Source organism: Plecotus auritus, assembly GCF_963455305.1.
Source record: "Plecotus auritus genome assembly, chromosome: 9".
In the NCBI taxonomy this organism is placed as follows: Eukaryota; Metazoa; Chordata; class Mammalia; order Chiroptera; family Vespertilionidae; genus Plecotus; species Plecotus auritus.
Window position 1 is genome coordinate 69,717,532 of NC_137783.1, and position 21,909 is coordinate 69,739,440.

The 21,909-nt window shown below is 40.8% G+C and overlaps 2 protein-coding genes across 2 annotated transcripts in view; both read right to left on the reverse strand.

The window, feature by feature from the left end:
- Nucleotides 1-976: 976 nt before the first annotated feature.
- ATP5MG (ATP synthase membrane subunit g) lies at nucleotides 977-9,865 on the reverse strand. Its single transcript, XM_080687576.1, has 3 exons — nucleotides 9,273-9,865; nucleotides 2,823-2,983; nucleotides 977-1,194 (listed from the first exon to the last, which is right to left on the reverse strand). The coding sequence occupies exons 1-3, from the start codon at nucleotides 9,322-9,324 to the stop codon at nucleotides 1,096-1,098; spliced, it is 312 nt and encodes a 103-aa protein (XP_080543702.1). The 5' UTR covers nucleotides 9,325-9,865; the 3' UTR covers nucleotides 977-1,095.
- A 4,479-nt stretch (nucleotides 9,866-14,344) lies between these two features.
- Nucleotides 14,345-21,909, reverse strand: part of UBE4A (ubiquitination factor E4A) — a 47,671-nt gene continuing 40,106 nt past the window's right edge. The window contains exons 17-20 of the mRNA XM_080642296.1: nucleotides 18,205-18,385; nucleotides 17,650-17,797; nucleotides 15,743-15,900; nucleotides 14,345-14,616 (exon numbers count right to left, since the gene is read on the reverse strand). Of these exons, the coding sequence (XP_080498422.1) occupies nucleotides 14,490-14,616; nucleotides 15,743-15,900; nucleotides 17,650-17,797; nucleotides 18,205-18,385 (614 nt within the window). The 3' untranslated portion in view covers nucleotides 14,345-14,489. The remainder of the gene's footprint in view (nucleotides 14,617-15,742; nucleotides 15,901-17,649; nucleotides 17,798-18,204; nucleotides 18,386-21,909) is intronic.

Sequence of the window (21,909 nt, forward strand, 5' to 3'; positions counted from 1 at the left end):
TTCAGAGGCTCAATGTAGGAGCTGCCCCCTGGTGGACAGTGTGCTCCCACAGCCAACCTCCCAAGGCCCCTCCCTTGGCAGGTCAACCTCCTGCAGCTCCTCCCCCAGGTCTCCCCCCCATCCCCAACCCCAACAACTGGCCGGCCAACCTCCCGTGATTCCTCCCTGCGGCTGGCCGGCCCCCGATAGGCCTTGATTGCCAGCCAGGCCTAAGGACCCCACCCATGCATCAATTTGTGCACCAGGCCTCTAGTCACGTATAAAGCTAAAGCATCAGTGTTCTAATTGTAGTGGGTAAATTTGGGATTGACAAGATAAACATTAATACTAGTAAGGGATGACTACTACATTGTGAGCAAGATGCTTTTCCAAAATGCAATCATCTTTGGTTATCAGCAGCTAGTACTGCATGTTTCGCAGGGGCTGCAGGAGTTACAATGGATTGAGAAAGTACCAGTGAGCCATTCAAAGACCCCCCCAAAAAGCCAATGAAAGATTAAGCCTCTCCTATATCCTCAATACTATTGCTTAAGATGATAGACTGATAACTAATCTTGGTGTTAAAGATGTTATAAAAAAACAAACCCCACCAAATACCCCAATATTTACAGACATAGGGGTTGTCAAAAGATCTTTCTCTGACTTCAGCAAAGAGAAACCATCCAAATCTTATTCTTTAACTACTGATTTAACTCTAATACAAGTTAATACTATTTTTCCTACTGCAGCAAGTTCTCATTTTCTTAAGGCCTTTTCTTCAACTTTTCTGGAAATGTCATATTTCCCACCTTCAAATTAAAATGTTATCCTCATAAATATTATGTACCAGGTTGGTATATTCACTTAGATGCTTTCCATATTTCAGGGTAAGCAAAGACATGTATTTAGAGCTATACTAATTATTAAAGCAAAAGACGATCCAACCAAATATCAAGAGAAATTATGACCTCTCCATGCATGTTTGATACAGAAAACATTGATTTTGACATACCTCTTTTTATTCAAATATCGTTCTGATCACTCATGGTACAAGAATATTCAAATAACAAACCAAAAAAAAAACAAACCACAACACCTCAGATTAAAGATTGTTTTTTAAACATTATAGCCAATGATGCTGCGCTTGCCGATGATCTCGCCGACATAAAACCACATCCACACCTCAGTGGCCACCAACCCATTGAGCAGAGCTTCCTGGCGGGGGGAGGGGGGGGGAGCAAAAAAAAAGGAAGCATAAACTTTACTGTATATCTTTTTGTTACATATTTAAAACTATTTTATAGGATTAAGTGACAGAGAATATAAGGATGCCATAAAATTAGAGAGCAGTTTTAGTCAAAGTCAAGAATTACTGATGTTAACTTTGTTCAACTGCTGAGAACCCCTAAACTCAGTTATGTAAGGTAAGTAGTTCAGAGCTTATAAATTCTTTCAAAGCAGCCTTTAAAGATCTGAACTGACTTAACACTTTCATTATTAGTTTATGAGACACTTTATGAGCTCTAAAACAATCCACATCCTGGAAATAGCTAACACATTAAGACAGGGCATTCATATGAAAGGATGGCTATGGGAAGAAGGCAAGTCTCTGAATAGACATTTCTGATAGAGAAAAATCTGTTGAAAGATAAAAGACTCTGTTCTTCTTTAGACATCATTTTTATTTACTTATTATTTGCCTTAACTCTTGTATTTAGTAATTATTCAGTTTCACAAATCAATGTTTTACTGCCTTGAAGAGAAAAAGTAAATAGATAGTTCCAGAAAGCACTATTACATGTAAGTGCAAATATGGATCTTAAAATTCTAATTGAAAAAAATACCCTTCCCCTTCAAATTAGACCAAAAATACTGGAAATTTCCTGAAAAAATATCCACGTTTCTCAGGATGTAGTTTCTTAAGTCAGCAATAATTTAGTTATTTAGGGTTTTTTTATCCTATGTTTCAATCACGCAAGCAAACATAAAATACAAGTTCCAGCCTGGCTGGCCTGGCTCAGTGGTTGAGCGTCCATCTATGAACTGGGAGGTCATGGTTCAATTCTCCGACCTGGGTTGTGGTTCGATCCCCAGTGTGGGGCATGCAGGAGGCAGCCAATCAATGATTCTTTGTCATCATTGATGTTTGTCTCTCTCTCCCTCTCCCCTTCCTCTCTGAAATAAAAATACACTAAAAAAATAAAAAATAAAAGTTCCAAAATCTTATAATTTTTAGATTTTATTTTCACACAATTCAATAATCCTTTTTAACATATTATATGCTTGTTAAGTTTTGATATTTTTATCCTTCATATGAATGTTAGCCACCTGATTGTGATATATTCTAAGAGATCTTTTGACCAAATTGAAGATAGTTCTGACTACAGATGAAAAAAAGTGCAGAATGAGCAAAGTAAGCCATTCTATTTTAGTGTACTAACCAAAATTGGAAGAGAAAAATGTTGCCCAGTAAAAACAGTCACTTCTTTGTTATAGCAATAGAAAAGTAAGATATAGAACAGCCCAATCAATCAGTAGTCAAGAAATCATCTCTCATGTTAGTTTCAGCCTTACTGGGAAATACATATATTAATCAAAACAATCAGAAAAATCCCAAGGAAAGACTTTTTCTTTACGCATATGCTATTAATTAATTAATTAATTAACCATCACCTGAGGATATTAAAAAAAAATTGATTGTAGAGAGAGAAATAGCAATTGGCTGCCTCCTGTTTGCACCCCAACTGAAGATGGAACCCGCACCTCTTTGGTGTACTGGATGACGTGCCAACCAACTGAGCCACCTAGCTAGGGACAGACGGTTTCATTTAGCACATCGTTACCTTAACGGTGAGTTGCTTGAAGCTACCAGTTTGAGCACTCCGGACTATTTTTTTGAAGCTCTGAATAGCTGTAGGGATCTCAGCAGGGGTTGGAGGAATCAGCTCAACCTTGGCATAGTGCCAAAACGTGGCCAATCGAGGCTTCGAGTAAGTCACAGCAGCTGAAAAACAAAACAAAACAAAACAGGATGAACTCACCAGAGGTCGAAAGAAGCAGATGTGTGAACTGGACACACATTTATTCATGCATCACACCCATTCACTGCTGGCATCAAATGTGCGCCCGGTGTGAAGGTCAAAGTTGCTCCCAGGTAATAGGGGCCTTTTAAAGATGCAGAACACCTGTTTCACAAGGAAGTTCAATCAGGCAGGAACTATTAAGCACCTTCAATTATGCTACACTTCACCAGTGGGCAGCGAGTACTGTTACTTTATCTATCTATTTATGCAAATATATTTTATTGATTTTTTAGAGAGGAAGGGAGAGGGATAGAGTTAGAAACATCGATGAGAGAGAAACATCAATCAGCTGCCTCCTGCACACCCCCTACTGGGGATGTGCCCACAACCAAGGTACATGCCCCTGACCAGAATCGAACCTGGGACCCTTCAGTACGCAGGCCGACGCTCTTATCTACTGAGCCAAACCGGTCAGGGAACTGTTTATTTATTTGTGAACCAGAGGCCTGGTGCACAAATTCGTGCATGGGTGGGGAGGGGACGTGGGAGGTTGGACAGCCACCCCCCCCCACAATGGGGTGGGGATGGGGGAGCTGATTGAGGGCAGAGCCGCGGGCAGTTGGCCGACTGGCCCCACCCCCGTGGTCAAACTTCCAGTCAAAGGGACAATTTACATATTAGCCTTTTATTATAAAGGATGGCAAATCTAGTTATCTGTAACGTTATTAGATGTTGGACTAATCAAGAAAACAGCAGCAATGTAACACTTTCTTGGTAGAGAGATCAGAAAATTTGGAGGGAAGAGGTACAGTTGAGGAGGAAAGGAGCTATGCAGAATGGCATCCTTCAGAATAAGATTAAAACTTGTCACAATACTGGCCACAAATCCAGATGGAATTGTTCATTAGCATCCATTTTTGGTATCCTTATCAATATGTGCTGGATTAAATCTTTCTTTAACAAAAGCACTGTTGATCCTCCTTCAAAATATCACAAATAATAAAAATAAAACCTACATGTATTTTTGAAAAGTATATTTTATTGATTTTTTTACAGAGGGAGAGGGATAGAGAGTTAGAGACATCGATGAGAGAGAAACATCGATCAGCTGCTCCTGCACACTCCCTACTGGGGATGTGCCCGTAACCAAGGTACATGCCCTTGACTGGAATTGAACCTGGGACCTTTCAGTCTGCAGGCCGACGCTCTATCCACTGAGCCAAACTGGTTAGGGCAAAATCTACATGTATTGTTAAGAGCAGCCAAAAGTCAAATCTATTACCAATTCCTCAAAGTATTTACTATTTCAGGAAAAGAAGATTTTTAACAACCAGTGTGTAAATGTAAGACTATGGTAGTGATTTCATCAAGAGGAAGGCATTTTATTAAAAAAAAAAAATTACAAGACAAATGTAATAAAGCACAAATGCATGAACATCCACAAAGTGTCTATTGTTCAAGGATAGAGTCAAAGCTTCTAGTACTTTTCCTATTATTAATTGCCTGTTTAGTTTTTCACTACTCTTAGAATTACTATTTCCTTCATCCTCTGTGCTTAAGGCTATGGGCAAATATTTTTTAAAATTGATTTTATGGAGAGAGGGAGAGAAGGGGATAGGGAGAAAGGGAGAAAGAGTAAACATCGATTTGTTGTTCCACTTATTTGTGCATTCGTTGGTTGATTCCTGCATGTGCCCTGACCGCGATGAAACCTGCAACCTTGGTGCGTTGGGACGATGCTCCAAATAACTGAGCTACCAGCCAGGACAATGGGAATTTTAAGTAGACACTAAGTTCTAAGAGATAGTTCTAAATAGAATGATAAATGCCCGAAGATGGGGCCATCAAAAAGTACAAAGTCTGCCCTGGCCAGTGTGGCACAGTTGGTTGGGCATCACCCTGTGTACAATCAGGTGGCTGGTTTGATTCCCAGTCAGCACACATGCCCAGTAGGGGGTGTGAGGGAAGCAGCTGATTATGTTTCTTTCTCTCCCTCTCCCTTCCTCTCTCTTTAAAAAATCAATAAAAATATATTTTTAAAAAGTACAAAGTCTGTGTGACTCTTTAAAATTTAATCTTCAATTTTACCCTTAAAAAAAATCAGTACACTGCACACAAACAGTGTTTTTTAGGGGAAAAGCTACAGCTAGAAAAACAAAGCAAGAACAAATCCCATGTTACTGGATTAGAGTTGGAGACATTCATATGAATTTGTTTAATATATGTATACAGAAACAATCCTATGGAATAAAACCCTAATATGCAAATCAACTGAACAGTGGAACGACTGGTCACTATGATGTGCACTGACCACCAGAGGGCAGATGCTCAACGCAGAAGCTATCACCCCCCCCCCACCCGTCAGGGCTGGTGAGCGGGCCGTGCCAGGCTGCCAGCCAAGGCGGGTGCCAGTGGGAGTCCCCCGATCACCCCGCCCACCGGTCGGCCCACAGATCAGCACTGATCGCTGGTCAGGCCTAGGGACCCTACGTGTGCACGAATTTCTGCACCGGGCCTCTAGTTATATATATGCATGTATACACAAGGTTTAATGTGTACACACATACCCTTGTTCACTAAGAGGGCCTAGAACAATGATATAATTTAATAGCAAGGAATATATCCAGTGCCTAACTTTTAGTTTCAAAAAACCATTGTCCAATAAAAAGGAACTAGGGGCTCCTTGGAGAAATGGCTGATTCTAAGGCTGGGGCAGGGAAAAGAAAAGATGAGCCTGAGGCATCTTGTAGTACCAGGAAGTAAAGGGGGCAGTCAGAAGGACAGAGGTGCCAGACTGAAGAGTTCTCAATGGTCAAAGCTGCAACAATCTGAGCACAACATAAAGAACATACTTCTGGCCCTAACTGGTTTGGCTCAGTGGATAGAGCATTGGCCTGCAGAATGGAGGGTCCCGGGTTTGATTCCTGCTAAGGGTACATGCTAAGGTTGTGGGCTCAATGTCCAGGAGGGGGCATGCAGGAGGCAGCCGATCAATGATTCTCGCTCATCACTGATGTTTCTATCTCTATCTCCCTCTCCCTCCCTCTCTGAAAAAAAAAAAAAAAAAAATATATATATATATATATATATATATATATATATATATAAAATAATAAAAAAAGAGAACATACTTCTGGAGGTATGAAGTATGAAGTAAATGTAGTCCATACAATAAGCGATTGCACAAGTAAATGAACGGGAAAGAGACAAATCTTTCTCATGGGAGAATGCCATTTACACGTATGTAGGTACTTGATGGCGCAGCTACCCGTCCCCCCACCCCCTACTCCAGAGGTGGGGAACATCTAACCCAGACCATAAAGGCCCTCAAAATCATTTGGTTTGGCCCTGCCAATGCATTAGGGGTGAGTTAATGAAATGTTTGACCAAACACAGCAGTTTAATTTTTAAGTTGATAATTCTGTATGGCTCTCAAATTATTTTGTAAGTATCCAAATGGCCCTTGGCAGAAAAAAGGTTCCCCACCCCTGCCTTACACCATGGGCTAGACTTAGTTACTTGCTTGTAAACAATAGAGTATAGAAAGAGAAAAATAACTTTACAGTGAAGAAACCTAGGGAACATTACCTTAACCAATGGAAGCTAATTTCACCATTGACATTATATGGATATCACACACATCCTGGTATGTGATTAGAGCACTTCCCTTTTGTGGTATTCTTTCTCAAAACCCATAGCTCCAGACTAACCATGAGAAAAACATTAGACAAATCTAGATTGGAGACCATCCTTACAGGATACCTACACATACTTACAGATACCTTAAAATTGTCTAAGTAATGAAAGGTAAGGAAAGATTGGAAAACTGTCACACCACAGGAGGTAGGGAGATTGACAAAATGCAAGGTGGAATGGCTCTTGTAACAAAAAGATTAATAAAAAAATGGGTGAGCCCTAGCCAGTGTGGCTCAGTGGATAGAGCGTCAGCCTGCAGACTGAAGGGTCCAGGGTTCGATTCCTGGTCAGGGCACATGCCTGGGTTGCGGGCTCAATACCAATGTGCGGTGTGCAGGAGGCAGCTGATCAATGATTCTCTCTCATTGATGTTGCTATCTCTTTCTCTCCCTTCCTCTCTGAAATCAATAAAAATATATTTAAAAAAGAAAAGGGTGAAATCCAAATAAAGTATCAAGTTTAGTAAAAAGGAAAAAAAAGATACTCTGAACTTTGTAGGGAAATTTAATGCTAACATTACTTATTTGTAAGATTCGTTGTCCTCCAAGGGAATTAACAGCTACAGTAATTTTAATTAGACATTTAACATTCACATTTAATAAGCTGAGTTATATTATAAAGCAAAATATTCTACTTTCACATTCTGACCCCAGTTGACTTTTCCTTTCTGAGTATTTTTGCAAAAATAATCACCATTATCTTTCAATTATTCACAATAATAGAGGAAAGAATTTACTTATTTCATGATATTTTTGTATTACCTTTATTTTTGGATTTTATTATTAAAATTCACCAACATACACAATCTAAATGATCTGAAAGCCACTTGAAACTTAAAAATCTTGCCTCATATCATTCGAAGTCCAAAGAATGACGCCCTTATTCCTTCTATTTTTACTTATGTAAAATTGTAGAGCTTTGTCATACAGCTATCATACTAACCATGAGAAAAACATTAGACAAATCGCCGAAACCGGTTTGGCTCAGTGGATAGAGCGTCGGCCTGCGGACTGAAGGGACCCGGGTTCGATTCCGGTCAAGGGCATGTACCTTGGTTGCGGGCACATTCTCAGTGGGAGGTGTGCAGGAGGCAGCTGATCGATGTTTCTCTCTCATCGATGTTTCTAGCTCTCTATCCTTCTCCCTTCCTCTCTGTGAAATATCAATAAAATATATTTAAAAAAAAAAATTAGACAAATCTAGATTGGAGACCATCCTTACTGATGATCTCAGTAAAGTTGCAAACGTTAAGTTCTTTGGGAAAATGTGTAAACTAGTAGACTGTAGGAGAGAATAGTTATTTATAGTACCTGCCACTATAAGGCCTTCAATCACTCATTGTCTGCCGATGGAGGAAAGGCAAGAGAGAATAAGTAGAAAATACCAATAACAGCGTATTTTAAAAAGTCTATTCACATTTCATAATCAAATGTGAGCGAAAGCTAAAGAGAGATCTGCACTTCAGCCCTTACTGGATACCTACATCTCATGAGAAAGCGTCCTCACTCAGTGTGCATTCCCTCACTTGGAGAATAAATGAACAGCTTGCTGCCCAGCACACGACTGAAACGCTGACGGACAGAGCAGACCACTGCTCGGGCTGTGACCACTCGGGGTGGCCGTGAAATACACTGACCTACCGGTAATGCTGCAGCCTTTTCAAACGGAAACACCCATGGATGCTAAACTATAGGAATAAGACTAGTTTACAACCCGTTTTTATGCTTACTGGGGCAGGGATATTCGTCCCTGAAATCCAATCCCACCTAAAAATCCTCCCAGAATCGGGAGTGGCTCAGCGGTTGAGCACTGACCTATGAACCAGAAGGTCATTCCTGGTCAGGGCATATGCCAGGGTGAAGCATCCACCTTATATAAAAACTGCTGTTTGAAATTTTAACCCTGCAATTTGGCTTCTATAAATGCTTGCTTGCTTAAATAATAAGGAAAATAGGACTACTCCCACTTTGGAGAGGCCATTAAACCTTCCCTGGATGAAATTATCAGTGCTGGCACCAGGCCAGGCCTTTGGTTGAGGTCTCAAGGCCCCAGCACATAGGGGCTCTTTAAGAACTTGCAAAAGGAGCCGGAAACACCTCATATTTGGGAGACAAAGAAGGTAAAAAACATATAAATATGGAAAACTCCTCCATGTTGGGGCCCAGAATTTGAGAGACATTTTCCTCTGGACCCGCGCGTAATAAATGTAACTCGATCTCTCTAAGTACTGCTTGGTTCTTCTTCGGTTTTCTGTAACAAGGGTTGCAGGTTCGATCCCCCAGTGGGGGGCGTGCAGGAAGCAGCCAGTCAATGAGCCACTCTCATCATTGATGCCTCTCTCTCTGAAATCATTAAAAATATATATTTAAAAAATCCTCCCAGAATCTAGCCAGTACAGAAAACAAAGTCAACGTTCAAAAATTCACGCAGCCTGAGGAACTTCTGCAGACGTGAAGCGACAAGCTGACGAGGCCCTTTCTGTCCTTGCACACACCGCGGCCCTCCTTTCCCAGATGTCCCCACAGAGCCACGCTCCCCACATTCCGACCCCAGGGCAGGCTCCGCTGCGCTCACCGTTCACCAGCGCGGGGGCCTTCTCCGCGAGGTTCCGGACAAACTGGGCCATGGCGCCAGGAGGGACACTGCGGCCCGCACCGCCGGCTGAAAGTCACCCTCGCAAGGACCCGCCGAAGGACCCCGCTCCGCGTCTAACGTCAGGCCGTCCTCCTCGCGCCAGCCCACGATATTTAGATGTCCCACGGCCCTTCCGGAGTCCAGCTGGTAAAAGTAGCTTCTTCAGCCACAGAGGAGAGTGGGCACGAAAGGACGAGAGTCTTCGAGTAGAACCCAGAATTCCCGGACGAGCAGGCACTTCTTTGGGCAGCCGCCCGGAGCCGAAAGGCAGTGCATGCGCCCTGAGGCTCTCTGGACCCGCCCGCCCTCTTCCGCCCCGCCGCCCGGAGCCAGAAGACGGCGAAGGGAGGAGAGGCGTATGCGCTCTGCGGCTCTCTGGATTCGTTCCCCACTTTTCCGCTCCGCCGCCCGGAGCCGGAAGACGGCGAGGGGAGGAGAAGTGCGTGCGCCGAGCGGCTCTCTGGACCCGCCGCCCGGATCCGGAAGGCGGGAGGGTAGGAGAGGCGCATGCGTGCTGCGCCTCCCGACTCCCTGGTCCCGCCTCCACTCTCCCGCCCGAGGTGCTTGCGCTTTGGAGAACTTTAGGGAATGAGGGCTTGCGCTGACCCTTGTAGGACAACTCGAACGCTTTACAAAGCCAGAGAGGCTCCTGGCCAAACATGTCAAGTACGGGGCAGAGCAGGCGCCCCATAGCCTTTCTTTAGCTGATGTTCTGGAATTCCGGTTCCTCCTTGTCCTCTTATCACGATTGGAATCCAATTACCCCAAATCCCTAACCAGCGCGGGAAACTATGCAGATATAAGGAACAAAAGCACGTTTAGTGAGGATTCCAGTATGCCAGGCATTTTGGAATATAAAGAAAGTCTGTAAATTAGGTAGTGTCCTCATTTGATAAACGTCCACGTAGCTAGTGAATGGCAGAGACGGGATCTGAAGAGGTTGCAATGTAAACAGACAACAGTATCTGTTAGGCGTGTTGCTGACCTGCAGAACGTTGAATTGATGTATAACAGGACGACTACTAGAGTTGAAACTTTACAGTTGAACATGACTGGAAGAAAACATGTAATAGGGAAGTGGCACTTGAAAAACAAAATGATAACTAATGTACCCTGGGGAAGCCCGAGAAGAAGTAAAACTTTTGGATTGATGGAATAGAGGTAGGAAGAAAAAAGTAGGATACAAGAGCAGGATTTCAGTGGAATGATTTAGCTTCCTTATACTAAAGAGAAGTCAATTATGGATGGGGAAGTTAATTTGGCAATATGGAAACAGCTGGAGCAGTTTCAAAAAATTAGAAGTCAGAGTGAATGAATGAAGGAACATGGCTATAAAGGAAAACAAGTCAGAAAACTAAAGGGATGTGCAAGTCAAGGGAGAGACTGAAGATAGAGAAGGGGGGTTGACATCCTGAGGAGGCACAAAGGAGGCTGGAGGGATTAGCCCTGGAAAGGTGGGGCCTTTACCACAGGTGGGATGATGGGAGAGAATTTTTGAAAGTGAAAATTCTGAGTCTATCTTTCTAGTGAATTAGAAGGCAAGGTCGTCTGAGTGTGAAGGGTAAGAATTTGAGAAAAGAGGTTAGAGTTTGGAATAGCTGTTGAAGTTAAGGACACAGAAGGGTTTTGGGCAATGTTAGAAACTACAAGTTTATGGTTGCATAATTCTAAAGATTGTCATTTTTCTCCAACAATGGTCTGTAGTTTGGATATTGGAACGGGAATGGTTGGGTTAACCTAGGCTGAGGTCTTGCAAGGCAGAGGGTACAGAAACACGGGTTAAGGGGGACATGACAGTAAATGACTGAAATGAACGACTTGTGATTTAGGCCAGATAAAGAAGAATGAAGCCCAAAGGGAACTGATAGTAGGAGACTCATCTTCCAGAGATAACCACAGGATCTAGAACAGTGGTTCTCAACCTTTCTAATGCCGCGACCCTTTAATACAGTTCCTCATGTTGTGGTGACCCCCAACCATAAAATTATTTTCGTTGCTACTTCATAACTGTAATTTTGCTACTGTTATGAATCGTAATGTAAATATCTGTGTTTTCCGATGGTCTTAGGTGACCCTGCTAGCGGTTCTCAACCTGTGGAGCCTAAGGCCATCGGAAAACAGATATTTACATTACGATTCATAACAGTAGCAAAATTACAGTTATGAAGTAGCAACGAAAATAATTTTATGGTTGGGGGTCACCACAACATGAGGAACTGTATTAAAGGGTCGTGGCGTTAGAAAGGTTGAGAACCACTGATCTAGAGGTTAACTGCTAAAGCAGATTAGATCAGCCAGGTCACAATCTGAAACTACCTTCAACAAAAGGGAAGGTCAGAGTCCTTTAAATTTCCAGAGGGATTTCTGAAACTGCCATGAGCTTTTAATACTGTAATAAAGGAAGTGATGACAAAGGTTATAAGTTAGGTATTCATTTATTAAATACAAGCTTTGAACAAATACCCCCAGGTGAGTTTGACAAGAAATAACTGTCCTGGAATGTTTCAGAACACAGTTATGTCCATCAAGTTTTATTTCAGTCAACCTTTTTGTTCTTCGTTTTGTCTTTAAGTTCGTCTCCTTTTTAGCAGGTAGAGCATGTGCATTATGTACTCATGTCATCAACAGTGCAGCATCAGCCCCTGGCTAGTAAAGGCATCCAGTCCACTTACGCTCTGTGCAACGGCTGCTTCACAACCAGCATCAAATAAAGTAAAGCTTTTGTAGAGTGTGAAACCTTTAAAGTTTCTTTCAGGTTTTACATATCCATTTTAAAAAAACTAGATTGCTTGATGAAACCTATTACATTTCCCAAGTTTAGTATTACCCTCTTAGTAAGCACTATTAGAGCTGATTAAAGAGTCTCCATTTTCCTATCATACTCCAGCAAAGCCAACACATCAAACTAGGTATGTCTGAGAGTCTGCTCTCATAGATTTTGAGCTGGTTTTTAGTTCCAGATAACAAAATACCTTGTTAAGCTTCCAAGTGCATATATGCACTGCGTTGTACCAAAATAATAATTTTCAGTCTCATTTTTGGATGTTCTTAAATTATATGGTTTCCTTACCAGTAGTGGCCTTAAGCTATGCACTTGACTATGTAATGAATTTAAGCCATTCAGCAGCATTAATGGTGCCATAGCCATTCATAAATTTCAGGAAAGGGCTTTAATAATAATAATAAAAAAAAAGCTTGCCAGAAAAGGCTTACAATCTGAAGACAGAAGTGGAATACAGATACAGATACCAACATACAGGTTGTTGACTAGAAAGCTGCTGGGAATGCTGCCTTTTGAGGTTTTGTGCCCATTTTTCCTCAAATTTCTCCTATAAAAACCTGGTCTTTTAAAAAAGAAAACATCCTATGTGATTGGGCTTGGAAGATAAATGCAAGGTGGTAGAAGCTTATTTTATACACAGTTCATTATCAGTAAAGGAGGCTAATAAATCACATGAAGCTCATTTTAAGGAAATAAATTCTGTCAACCCATGCCTTCAAGGCCCAGGAGGCAACACTGAATTCCTATCTTATGTTCTGGCATTTGCACATCTTATAAGCACAGCAATAGGCAACATCTTTATATCTAGTGTGAGATGCCCCCTCATTTTTTTTCCAGTTGATACCATCAAAAACATATCAAAGGCTGTTGATAGAAACTTGACATATTATGAAACTGACATCTTATTTGAAAGACACCATGGTTAACATTAATGTCCTCTAAATGAAGCAATGACCCGTTTCCAGATCATACCCTTTTTCTTGTCACTTAGAGTATCTTTGGGCTTAGAGCAGTGGTCGGCAAACTGCGGCTCGCGAGCCACATGCGGCTCGCGAGCCGCAGTTTGCCAACCACTGGTTAGAGGGACAGTGATATAGAAGTCCATAGGGGAATGTGCCTCACTTAGCATGTAAGCTGCACAGGTGAGTAGGGAACTCAAGCTCAACTTGTAGAAGTGGGGGCCCACCCACCTACTAACTATATGGGGCTAAGTTGATATTTAAAATGGTTTGTGGGCAAAGCTGTCCTCAAATTCCTTCTTTGTTAACTGCTGACCTAGGCTGAGTTAGAAGCAGTTCTTGGGATTGAGGTCATAAGCTCAAACAGTAACTATACATTTCACAGTCTCAGAATTTTATCTAGAAAAATGTGTTAGTGGCCACACACTGTATCTTACCAGGGAAGAGACGATTTAAAGTGGGACTTTTTACACTAGGCCAATATAAAAAACCACATGATATATATATTTTTTACACTGAGATATACTGTTGATATTAGTGTCTTCAAATGACATTTTTTTCCTGCTTACAATATTCGTTATCCAACTTCTCTACTTAGCAAGAGATTTCCATAAGCTAAATTGGGCCCAACAGCCTCTTTTATTCTTTCACCTCAGAATTTTCTGGATAGTGTCAAAACTGCAAGTTTATCCTGTCAATCCTCCCAAAAATATTGTAAGGCTGTTTTCTGTGGTAATGACAACCCCATGGGACAGTGTTTGTTCTCTACCATATCTCTGCGTTATGGAGATAATACAAAATTAAGAGCTATCAACAGAATTGCATATGATTTCTTCCTTTTATCTCATTTATCATCTTACCGTGTACTCAGGCATCAAGCTACCTGCTTTGATGTGGAAGGTTACCCTGTAATACTGCAGAGCTGTACAAAAAGAAGAGCTGAAGTCTGGGCCACGAAGACTAGTCTATACCTTGACAACACAGGGCTTTTTGACGATATCAGCTGTCACTGAAATATGTGACATCATATACTTGAAAGCAGTACTCACCAAAGATGTCTGAGCAGTTTTGGAAGAAAATAGTAAGGTGGCAGAAGTTTTAGCAGTGGAAGTTAATATAATTTAAGGTAGGAAAGGGGAGAAGAAGGAATAGGGAGAGAGAACAAAGGGTAAAAATTAGTGATGATATCCAGACTTGGTGATGATATAACTAAAATTTCCTGTAAGCTAGGAGAGCCTTGTCAAGTTCTTAGGAATCTTAATTATCATAATTTGAGCAAGAGCAGTTCTCCAATTTAGTAAAAAAAAAAAAAAAAAAAAAAAAAGGAAGAAAGAAAGGAACAGAACCAAAGAGAAATCACAAACAACTGTTTATCTTCACTCTGGGGTTGGTTTTGGTTGCTTTAGGTCACAGTATTTATTCAAGTTGCTCCTTTTGTTGTTTCCTCTCTGCGAGCCACCGTTGGATTTTTTCTTTTAGTTCTGTGTTTGGCCGGATCTGGTCCATGGTGAGGGGGCTACGGTTAAAGGGATCTGTTTGGTCACTGGGACAGAGAGAAAGGAAAATGGGGTTACTTTAATCAGTTCTAACATCCTAAGCCAAAACTAGAATACCTGGGATCTTACTTGGAGACTGAAGCTAGAATGCATTTGAATTAAGTGCTGAATTGAGATTAGAAAGAATGATTCAGGAGGTTTTTCTTTTTTTCCTTTTCAGATTACTTAGCTACTTTGTCTTTCAGCTTCTAAACAAACTTTATTTTAACACTGTTCAGATATCTGATTCAGTTTCCCTCAACGGAGACCCTGCACACTCACGTCAGCAGGAAGAGCTTAATTTTAGTGACAGACTCTCAAAACAGAACGAGATGTCAGGGGATAAAGCCTTGGGAACGGACACCTGACTCAGTCAGCTGACTGCTATCCAAGTAGATGGAAGGTCATGGCTTCCTGACAGGTAGGGAGGTTTATAACATACTTTAAGGGCTGGCATATCTTCTCCTTTTTATTCTGAGGCCCCAATAAAATATAAATTTTCACTCACACTTTGAAAAGATGTACCACCTAGCACAGCATCATGCATATAGTGAATACTTAATACCAAATACCACGAAATAGGAAATCCTTTTCCCCCCAATAATTAAAAAATTGTATTTCCTTAAATTTGGGTCAACTTCCATAACTTAATTTTAAACAGTCTCTCAGACCCTTTCTAGGCAATGCTGCCCTGAGAGCGGCAGCTGGGAGCACCCTGGACACCACAACTGATAGCAGCAACAGCAGGAGATATGAGTTAACCCGTGGGATGAATACAGTTTAAAGCCTGAATAATAAAGACACCCCTACCTTTTATATTTTTATAAAATTAAAGCAATTTAAATCCAATTAGACTCCAGGTTAACATATTTTATAACATATGTTAACAGAAATTATTTCCTTAAGGAAGGAATAGATAAGGTAAGACCAGTATTTTACAACAAGGTGTCTTGTTTTGGATGTTTAAATCCTTAACAATCAAGTGATACACCTCTACCAATGCCTCCCCATCACATTATAATAAGTCATCTCTGGGGCACCTACTGGGCTGCTACACCGTAATCAGAAAGCTGGGAGGAAAGGTGCAGCAGCAGCCACACACTTGCCCCGAGGCTGCTTTCCGGGCGGGCGTACCTGAGCAGGTGTCTGGCAATGGTGGACCTGTCCACAGTGACTCTGGAGGATGGCAGCACCACAGGGTCACACATCAAGGTGCTCATGATGGGATCCAGGAATTCATCGCAGGCGTCCGCATAGGTCTCCTCTTCCTGCTGCTGCAGGTCTGCAAGAGACTGAGCACAAACAGCCAGCGCTGAGCTGAATTCACAGAGTGGATGGGTTCAAATGCTCAATGACTGTCCCTTGAAGGGTACATAACTTGAAAGGGTGTATTTGAAAGGTAATGACCCTTTACAGTGACAATAACAACTCTCAGCTTTCTAAACAGGCCAAGATGGATATTATGGGATCAAATTTAGCATCCAGCCTCAATTCTGAAACTTCCATTTGGCTCAGCTGTTAGCAGTCATGACTAAGAATGGGTTGAAGTGTTAGCAGGAAAAGAAGCACATGACATACATCTTTCTGGCAACAGTCCTGTTGTAAATGTCATAATCCAAAAGGGGAGGAGCTGGAGGGTTGTTATTTGCATAATTACAGTCACTCATGAAGTTTCCGGTGTTAGGCACAATCAGGTATAAGAATTTAAAAGTGCCTTCAACCTTCGATTCTTTCATGATTCTAGTTCCTCAGAGCCCCGTCTGGCTAAACTGGAGGCAAAGATGAAGCCCAACTCAAGAAATAAGTAACTCGATGAAGGGAGGACTGACATTATTCAATAAAAAGTTTTCTATCAGACACTGTGCCATGCTTTTTCTGTTTTCATAACTGCTAATGAAGCTCTGTCATAGCCCAGACAAAGGGATTATTAGCTAAATACAATACAGGATTTTAATCTTTAAAATGTATGGCTATTTCCACATGAGCCAACTACCAACCACAAATATAGAGAACAGAGAAAACCAATAAAAATCAACTAAAACAACTCATCTTGAATTCTAAGTTCTGCTTTTTAGCATTAACAACGTAGATTTTCAAATCTATTGGTAACATGCACAAACATTTTCAAAAAACAGCCTACAAAAATCTGTATACTCTTCTTTTCTAGCAGAAGCTTCTTAAATCAATTTTTCTGTTCTCACTCTCACACTAAAGAAAGTAGCAGTATTGCCCGGCCAGTGTGGCTCAGTGGTTGAGCATGTATCAAAGGGTTGCTGGTTCAATTCCTGGTCAGGGCACATGCCTGGGTTATGGGCTTGATCCCCCGTAGGGGGCATGCAGGAGGCAGCCATGTTTGTCTCTCATCAATATTTCTATCTCTCTCTCCCTTCTTTCTCTCTCTCTAGAAATTAACAAAAAAGCATATTTAAAAACAAACAAAAAACCCCCACAATAAACTGAAACTAAAAAAAAAAAAAAAAAAAAGTAGTATTGCCCTGGCCGGGTAGCTCAGTTGGTTAGAGCATTGTCCTGATATGCTAAGGTTGCAGGTTCGATCCCTGGTCAGGGCACATACAAGAACCAACCAATGAATGCATAAATAAGCGGAGCAACAAGTATCAATGTTTCTCTCTGTTCCTTGCTCTCTCTCTCAAATCAGTAATAAAAAAAAAAAGAGTATTAAGAATACAGTAGTTCTAGTTATTGATTAATCATGTTTATATTTTCTCAAGGCAATGTTTCTGCCTACCCCCCAAAACAGGGTAAAGGGCAGAACAGCTGAGTCAACAATGTAATTAAAAGAAAGTTTTTATTGATCTTGAAAGAGAGAGAGGAAGAGGGAGAGAAACTTCTACCTGTTGCCTCCCGTACACACCCTGACCAGGGATCGAGCCTGCAACCTGGGTATGTGTCCTGGCAGGGAATGAAACTGGCGACCTTTCGGTGCACGGGACAATGTTCAACAAACTGAGCCACACTGGTCAGGGCAACCATGGGATCTTTATAGAACATGTTAATAAACAAATCCTCCTCCTCCTCACCTTGATTCTCTCTGCTAAGTTGGTGAAAGCCACAATCATATCCCCAGGCTTATTTATTTTCTTCAGAACTCGGATTGTCTGTGCAAGAAGAGTTGGGGAATAGGAACGTCCATCTTTGGGCACAGTGGCACAGAAATTCTCCTCATTCCTGGAAGGTCAGCATGGGAAAGAAAGGAGCATCAGAGGAGGTAACCAATGGGTTGAGGAACAAGGGTCTCCACCACTTAAATGCCATGAATGTTCTTTTGATAAACATTTCTTCTCATTTTTAGGAAGGCAGTCTATCAAGTATTCTGAGGCTTTGAAAGAATACTGCTTTTCCAAACAGTACAACCAGCAAAGTTTATCTCTGCACAGATCAAGGCAGAATGTTGGAAATTCTGAATAATGTCCCACAGGTAACACAAAAATCTCATTTAAAACTACAGAAGAGTCTTTCATCAACCAACTTGAAATGAACCATTTCTTTTCTACTTCCACATTATTCCATTATCAAACCCCCCCAAATAAAACATTAGCATCCCCTCTGGCTTGCCCAATTTAAATCTCAAGTACCCAAGATTTAAGTAGATCGTGCAGATATCTGATACGAGCTGTTGGGGCTTGAAGTCAAATTCACTGAAGTCCTTGACTTTCAAGGCCCCCATCTTGGGGCCCACCAGGTGCTGCAGGAAGTAGTTGAGCATGGAGATGATGCGCTCGGCCAGGAAAGGGTGCACAAAGAGTGACTTGATCTCTGCAAGGAAAGCCAGACTGAAAACTCAATCCATTAGCAACCTTTCACTTATGTCTTAGAGTTTTGCTGGGAGACCTCTGGGGACTACTATTTTTTAAAATTACTTAAGTAATTTTAATACATTTCGTTGCAGTAATATTAAAAAATATAGACAAGCAAAAGCAAACAAATAAAATGTAAAAACTACCATCCAGAAAGAAAGACTGTTAACACCTTGCTTATACAGTTGACCCTTGAACAATATAGGCTTGAACTGCGTGGGTCCACTTATATGCAGGTTTTTTTCAATAAATACTGTAAATGTATTTTTCTCTTCCTTATGACTTCCTTTTTTAAAAATGTTTTTATTGATTTTAGAGAGAGGAAGGGAGAGGGATAGAAACATCAATGATGAGAGAGAATCATTGATCGGCTGCCTCCTGCACGCCCTCCACTGGGAATCGAGCCTGCAACCCGGGTATGTGCTCTGACCTAGAATCAAACCGTGCCCTCCTCGTTCATGGGTCCATGCTCAACCACTAAGCCACACTGGCTGGGCTTCTTTAGGATTTTCTTAATAACATTTCCTTTCTCTAGCTTACTTTATTCTAAGAATATAGTATATAATACATAAGACATACGTATGTGTTAATCGACTACATATTATCAGTAATGCTTGCAGTTAATAGTAGGCCATTAGTAGTTAACTTCTGAGGAGTCAAAAGTTTTATGTGGGTTTTCCACTGTGAAGGGGTGAACTAAATTTTAGTTAACTTTTTGGGGTTTTTTGTTTGCTTATTTTCAGAGAACCTATCATTAAATCTTTCTAAAACTTTTTACCAGAGGGGAGAGATCAACCAAAGGACTTGTATGCATGCATATAAGCACAACCAATGGATGCAGAACCAGGGGGGTGTGGGCATGAATGGGAGTGGGGTGGGGCGGGGGGAAATGGGGGGATAAGGACACATATGTAATGCCTTAATCAATAAAGGAAAAAAAACAACTCTTCACCATAAATGTAAAACTCCCAAAAGGATAATTTCTAGCAGTTCTGCATTTTGGGAAATGTTCTTTCTGGAAGTTTTCATCTGTCACTCCAATCTGGACTCCTTGCTCTGTAGGTCTGTTGTGTGGTGGCTATACGAGCTCCTTCTACCATCATCCTGGGACCTTCCTTTGTGTCTCTTATAGGATTCCACCTAGCTCCTCCTGGGTTTACTCTCTCATTTTGATAGTGTATCTTTTTTTTTAAAAAATATATTTTATTGATATTTCACAGAGAGGAAGGGAGAGGGATAGAGAGCTAGAAACATCGATGAGAGAGAGACATCGATCAGCTGCCTCCTGCACACCCCCCACTGGGGATGTGCCCGCAACCAAGGTACATGCCCTTGACCGGAATCGAACCCGGGACCCTTCAGTCCACAGGTCGACGCTCTATCCACTGAGCCAAACCGGTTTTGGCTTGATAGTGTATCTTTTTAAAAAAATGTTTTTATTGATTTTTAGAGAGAAAGGGAGAGCCTCCTACTGGGGATCGAGCCTGTAACCTGGGCATCTGTCCTGACTGGGAATCGAACGGTGACCTCTTGGTTCCTGGGTCAAGCTCAACCACTGAGCCACACCAGCTGGGCGAGTATATCTTATTGTAGCTTTTTAAGAAAGGGCACACTAGCCCTAACCAGTGTGGCTCAGTGGATAGAGCATCTGCCTGGGGACTGAAGGGTCCCAGTTTCGATTCTGGTCAAGGGCATGTACCTTGGTTGTGGGCACATCCCCAGTAAGGGGTGTGCAGGAGGCAGCTGATCGATGTTTCTCTCTCATCAGTGTTTCTAACTCTCTATCCCTCTCCCTTCCTCTCTGTAAAAAATCAATAAAATATATTTAAAAAAAAAAGGGCACACTGAAAGTAAATTTGATGCCTTCATGTCTGAAAATGCCCTTATACTTTACCCTCTAACAGAATTGATAGTTTGGCTGGGTATAGGATTCTAGGCTGAAAAAAATATTTCCCATCAGGAATGTGTTCCAGCTTTAGATGTTACTGTTGTGAATTTCAAAGCTAATGTGATATTTAAACGATTTTATATGACCTGACTTTCTCTCTGGGACCCTTTAGGATCATTTTTTTAACCCCGATTTTCTGAAATGTCACAATGATATATCTTAGTATGGGGTTTTTAAAAATTCTCTGTGCTAGCCACTTGGTGGCTCATTTCAATTTAGAGCAAGCATGCCAAACTTAAAGGGTAACAAGGGCCAAATAAACAAGTTTTAAGTTTATGTGGATTGCAAATAAAAAAAGCTTCAATTTTCATACAAACATAAGTTTATTTTGAAAAGTATACTATAAAAAAAAGAATGATAAAATTAATGTTTTCTTCCTGACACTCTCTGCTACTATCTTTCTTACTTTGGGGGAAATCTTGTTCGCAGTGATTACTTTCAAAACTGCCCTAAGGTGAATGTCAGTAATTCTGGATCTAACAGGAGACTTATTTCCTTTCATAACTGTAATAATTGTAATAACTGCTAAGGCCGATAAGTACTTCCAAACATGGAAATAATTTCTTACGTGAATTTTCGAGTATTTTCAAAGCTGGCAGGTAAATATTTGTAAAATTCAGGCACGCCAAATTCACTGAATTTTGCCTTTAAATCTGAACTGCACTGGATCTCAATTACCTCCATTTGCATTTGATTGGGTACTGATTCTATATTTATTGAAAAAATTAAAGAAAAAGAAAACTTGTGTTCCAAAAATTTAAAATCTGCAAACCTTCTTTCAAATTCAGTTCTAAGGCTTAAAATTTTTTGATACGATGCAGTTTCACCTAAACTTGATTTGTTCATGTTGCATGTCAGAAAGTACATTAAATCTTCATTTTTCAACTGCTTTTCCCAAAGAAGTAGCTTACATGTGAATGCTTTGACTTGGTCACACATGTTTGTAATAATCTGATCTTTTCCTTGCAGTTTTAAGTTTAAGTCATGTAAGTGTTTTGTTGTATCAACCATGAAGGATAAATCTTGCAACCATATTGTGTCAAAAAACAGGCTTGTGTCTTGATTTTTAGTTATTAAGAACTGACATATTTTTTCTTTCAAGTCCCAGAATTGTTTAAGAACCTTGGAGCAGGATAGCCAACATACTAGTTATAGTAGGACAAGCCGGAATATTCGCTAATTCACTTAAGAAAGCAGAGAACTATTGCTGACTTAAGCTTTGAGATCTTATGAAATTGATACTTTTTTTGATAGATATGTTTATTCCTTTTGTGCATAATACTTCTTGATGTAATGCAATGCATATGATGAATCTTGGATCTGTCATAAATTTCACTTTTTTTTTTTTTGCAGTAATGCCACAAAACCATTGTTTTTTCCAGTCATTGAAGGAACTTCATCTGTAGCTACAGAAGTTAATTTTTAGAGAGGTAGATTGTATTTTTGCAGAAGTTTAAAAACATTTAAATATATTTTGTCCTCTATTAGTGTTATGCATCACTACTAGTTCCAATAATTCCACAAAAAATGTTGAA

Excerpts from the sequence above, each read along its gene's own strand:
- ATP5MG (XM_080687576.1), bottom strand. The coding sequence starts at position 9,324 with ATGGCCCAGTTTGTCCGGAACCTCGCGGAGAAGGCCCCCGCGCTGGTG. Across the intron at positions 2,984-9,272 it reads GGCCCCCGCGCTGGTGAACG|CTGCTGTGACTTACTCGAAG; the intron begins GTGAGCGCAGCG and ends TTTGTTTTTCAG. Across the intron at positions 1,195-2,822 it reads TCAAGCAACTCACCGTTAAG|GAAGCTCTGCTCAATGGGTT; the intron begins GTAACGATGTGC and ends TCCCCCCGCCAG.